At 49.0% G+C, this 5,101-nt stretch overlaps 1 protein-coding gene across 1 annotated transcript; it reads left to right on the forward strand.

The window, feature by feature from the left end:
- Positions 1 to 695: 695 nt before the first annotated feature.
- LOC106302361 lies at positions 696 to 1,088 on the forward strand. The gene has a single exon (XM_013738886.1). It carries the CDS (start codon positions 696 to 698, stop codon positions 1,086 to 1,088), a length of 393 nt encoding a protein of 130 aa, XP_013594340.1.
- Positions 1,089 to 5,101: the final 4,013 nt, after the last annotated feature.

Below are 5,101 nucleotides of genomic sequence, written 5' to 3' on the forward strand. Positions count from 1 at the left end.
AAGACCAGGAGAAGACATCCTTTATGATGTCGAGAGGGATCTATTGCTACAAAGTTATGCCCTTTGGCCTAAGAACGTGGGATCAACCTACCAACGGCTGGTAAACATGATGTTTGCGGACCAGATAGGGCGAACCATGGAGGTCTACATCGAAGACATCCTGGGAATGTTCCTAAAGGCCGAAGACCACATTATCACCTGCAACAAGCCTTGTCCACTCTCCGGAAGTACAACATGAAGCTCAACCCAGCTAAATGCTTATTTGGGGTCAGTTCCGGCAAATTCCTCGGGTACATTGTAACCCACCGGGGCATTGAAGCCAACCCAAAGCAAATCAGGGCCATTCATTCTATCCCTTCCCCGAAGAACGTCAAAGAGGTCCAAAAGGTAACTGGAAGAATGGCAGCCCTAAGCAGATTCATCTCCAGACTCTCTGACAAATCTCACGCCTTCTTTGGAACCCTCAAAAACCCAAAAGATTTTCAGTGGACGGGAGAGTGCGAATCCACTCTCCATGAGCTAAAGGCGTATCTCACCACTCCTCCTCTCCAATCCAAGCCAATGCTCGGTGAGGTCATGCTGCTATCTCTAGCAGTCTCGGAGCACTCCGTAAGCGCCGTCCTAGTACGTGAGGAAGGAAGCAACCAACTACCAATCTCCTGGATGCAGAAACCTGCTACAGCCATCTAGAGAAGATGGCCTTAGCCCTGATAGTGGCCACCCGCAAGTTGCAGCCCTACTTTCAGGCTCACCCAATCGTGGTCATCACCTCCTTCCCCATAAAACTAGTCCTCCACAAGCCTGAAGTCTCCGGACGCCTAGCTAAATGGGCCGGGGAACTAGGGGAATACGATGTGATTTTTCGACCAGCCACAGCTATTAAGTCACAGGTCCTGGCAGATTTTGTGGCCGAATTCTCCCCTCCCTTACTCCCAGCCCTGGAGCAAGAAGTGCTCCTCCGAAGCGAAACACATGAAGAAGGAGAATGGGTCCAGCATGTCGACGGGTCCAGCAACATCAGAGGAGCCGAGTTAAGAATAATTCTTACCTCACCGACAGGGAACACAGCCTCAAGGGCCGTGAGGTGAAACTTCAAAGCAAACAACAACGAAAGCGAGTATAAGGCCTTAATCGCAGGGCTAACACTCGCCCATCAAATGGGGGCCGAAAACATCAAGGTCTTTGGTGACTCCTTGCTGATAATCAACCAAGCGCAGGGAGAGTACCATGCATAGAACGATAGCATGATCTAGTATCTGGCGATCGCCCAACGGCTCATCAAGAAATTCAAGAGTGCAAGCTCACTCAAATCCCCAGGGAACAGAACTCGCAAGCTTATGCCCTGGCTAATCTAGGGTCCGCCCTTGAAACAAACAGCCAGATGAGCATACCCTTGCTTGTGCTTTAATGGCCAGCCACCCTGGAGGAACCCTAATCCAAAGAGGTCTCCACTATCGAAGAGGGTAAAACTTGGATGACCCCCTAGTCTGGTACCCTGAGAATGACATTTTCCCAGAAAATCGCAACGAGGCCAGATAAATCAAGACGCAAGCCGCAAGGTATTGTATCTCCCTGGTAAAGCTATACCAGAGATCCTTCTTAGGCCCGTACTTGAGATGCGTCATGTTGGGGAAAAATACCCCGGTACCATTACCTCCAGCCTCTAGGAAGGCCCCAGGCCCCCAGATCCCCGATAAAGGAGCGCTCCAGGTCCCCGATAAAAGGAACCCTGGGACCAGTCCCAGGGACCGACCTCCCTTCCAAGAAATGGAAGATTTCCGATAATGAGAACCGTCCATATTTCCGAATACGGAAGAGTTCAAACTAAATCAAACCGACTTCAAAGCGACTATATAAGAGCTCCTAAGTCCCAAAGGCAAGGGATCGACTTCTCCAAGGCTTAGAGACTAGAACTAGACGGTTAGAATTAGGGTTCTTACCAAACACCTTGTAAGCTCGTTTGTTCTTGCTTGTTCTATCTAATAAAAGTTTCTTCAAGCCTATATCCTTGTTATCTTACTAAATTCCAACAAAACATACACAAACACATACGTGCTACCTGTTGGGGAAAAATATTCCATGAAGAGATTACTCCAGCTTCCGTCTTCTAGGTCCCTGCCCCCAGGGTCCGGGTTCCTGCCTCTGGGTCCCAGGTCCTTACCCCCAGGTCTGGGTCCTGCCTCCGGTCACGGGTCCCTGCCTCCAAGTCTAGGACCTTCCGCCGTCTTCCAGGCCTAGTGATTTCTCCTTCCTTACGATAAATGGAAATCTTCCATTTATCAGGTAACAAGCTTAGAGAAGAAGGAATCTTCCTAAATCCAAGAGAAAGAAGAAGTATTCCAATATGATAAGCCGCCCTTGAGAAGAATGGAAAGATTCTATTATCTAAGGATATATAGAATATTTCCAAACACTAAGAGAGAGGCACGACGTCCACTATAAAGAGAGGTCGCTAAACCTAAAGAAGGGAGAAGAACACGTCCATCTATGAGAGAAAACATCAAGCTCCAGAGCTCACGACTTCGACAGCCGCCAAGGCTATTTTTCACCCCGAGAAGACCTTCTCCTACGAAAGGTCCATGACAGGCTGATCCCAGCGATTACTACCATGAAGATGACGTCCTATGCTCTCTGCAGCACGCCTACAACTCCACATACTAGCCCAGGCCACGATCTACAGCTCACCGACAGGGACACTCCATGCTCATCAAAGCATATCGACTACTCCACCATCTGTTTCGGCCATGTGCCCCATAGAATAGATGACTCCTATCACCAACAAGGCCACGTGCCCATCCAGGCTACGTGCCTCCATCAGAGCCACGTGCTCCTTAGGCCATGTGCCCATTAGGCTACGCACCCACTTAGGCTCTGCGCCTCCACCAATACATGAACTACGAACGGCTTGATCCCTCATTGAAGGGTACGTAGGCAATCCGTCCTAAAGGATGAAGCTATAAATCCCAAACATCTTCCTCGGTTCCTCAAGGACCAACCATGGTAACCAGAACCCTCAACTACAGATCAGGAGGCACCTAGGGACCGACCCTGGAATCGGGACCATCAATTGCAGACGCAGAAGACCCTGCGGCCTTCACCATAGACAAGCAGTCCCTGCCTAACGACCAATCTCCTCTGCTATTACTAACGCACCGACGACATATACTGGCCCATATCTAGATGGCAGTCTCCTAAGAGAATGACCCCCCGGGTTCATCAACTATCAAGGCGGGAGAATACACCGCGATGAGATGTCTCCTTCTCCCTATCATTCCGTAGAACTGAGCACGGATCACTTGTACACAAAAATCCCCTAACAGTTTGGTGCTAGAAGGAGGGGCAGTCATATACTGCGTGACGACGTGATAGGTAGGAGGAACATTACGTGTATCCTCTCGAAAATATCTTAACCCCATCCACCTGGGGGCAAGGAACGACTTACTCTCATCAGATCTAAAGCTCGCACAGTTGGGATCCCAGAACACTCCTCTAAGGGAGTATAACACCATGCCAACGGTTGTAGCATAATTCGACGCAAGAACTAACACTGGGTCCCTGCAGGTTCCAGGTTCCAACTTGGAATCCCTCCTCAACAGAATTTGGTTCCGCCGGTTCCAGTCTCTGGTTCCTGCCGACTCCCAGTCCTAGCCTGGAATCGCCCTTCAATAACATTTGGTTCCCCCCGGCTCCAAGTCTCAACCTCAAAAACAGCCTCTACATTCCTTGGATCCAGCTGGTCCCTGGCCTTAACTATATGTCACACCTCTACAAAAGTCGGATTAAATATTCCCAACCAGGGGCAGTCATCACAAACATCAAGATCAGTGGATAGTCCACTAGCATCAATCTAGCAAGCCCCAAACGCCACTAATGCGTCCAGGCTCATAACTCCGTCCCATAGGAGAAAGATGAAGGGCTCTGAAGCAGCACACAACATCTTCGGCCGGGTTCACAGCTTTGATAAGTTACATAAGCAGGGGAGTCAAAAGAAAAGTTCCTAGGAACACCGCATGCACACCAGGGAACCACTAAGAGGTAAGTGGAGAACCACCTTTCTCTTCAGGTCTAGAATCTAAGTAGTAGTGGAATCCTATATAAGGCTGATAGCTAGGTGGATAGAACGCCTTTGAGTACTCATCAAGTTCCGTTGGAGTTGTTCCACGAAAGGAACCCTGCCCAAGCGCCGGGAACACTGCTGCTCCACCTCCTGCAAAGGAGCCAGAGAAAATGCTTAACTCTACATCAAGAAATGCTGGTCTTCATATCCTCTATTCATTTGAAGCAAATGGGAGTAAAAGAAGCCAGAGAACACATATTCCCGCTACTGTTCATCCAAAAGAAAAAAGCCAAACTTCTGAGTTTCTAGCTTCCAGGTTCCAGTTTCCAGCTTCCAGGTTCCAGATCCCAGGTTCCAGGTTCTGGATCTTAGGCCGTTCACCTTATAAGGATGTCAAACCCAATGACCCCACGAAATAGCAATCTCCGACCACCATACTACCACTTTTCCTTGCAATGTACCCTGATATACTTCTAAAGGAAGCTAAGGCCACGTGCCTCTTAAGATTTCCATGGGCACGGGCCTCTACATGCTTCCAAGGGAAGAAACGATCATGAGGAAAGCAGGGGAAATTGAGCTAAGCGTTAACCCAAGGGGAAACACACATCAACACATCCCACAACAGTTCTGGAACAAGGAAGCTGCCCTATAAGGGCTTGAAGACATCCTAAACGAATTCGCAAAAGGGCAACCAAGCGCAATCTCAACGTTGGCCCTCATCCAGTCGACATCGAGAGTGGTCCACCTTCGGAGGACAGAGTGCGATGCCGCATTAAGTCAATACAGCCTCCGGGTTCGAGACATCAAGATAAGGACTTACCTCTTGGCAAGAAAGAGGAATTCTCATAACCTCCGGTTTCTTAAAGAGAATATCTACAGATCCTCATGTGCCAGAGAACTAATTCCAAGGAGCCTCCAGGTTCTCAAGGATAAATCTACTGGTCCTCCAAGAGAAGTAGCCTCCATGCCTCAACAAAGATCACCATTCCTCCAAGGTCGTGTTACAGATCAAACGGACCCTGTATCCAGCTGACGAATGTCAAA

The sequence above is a fragment of the Brassica oleracea genome, chromosome C7, assembly GCF_000695525.1.
Source record: "Brassica oleracea var. oleracea cultivar TO1000 chromosome C7, BOL, whole genome shotgun sequence".
NCBI lineage: Eukaryota > Viridiplantae > Streptophyta > Magnoliopsida > Brassicales > Brassicaceae > Brassica > Brassica oleracea.

Excerpts from the sequence above, each read along its gene's own strand:
- LOC106302361 (XM_013738886.1), top strand. The coding sequence starts at position 696 with ATGGCCTTAGCCCTGATAGTGGCCACCCGCAAGTTGCAGCCCTACTTT.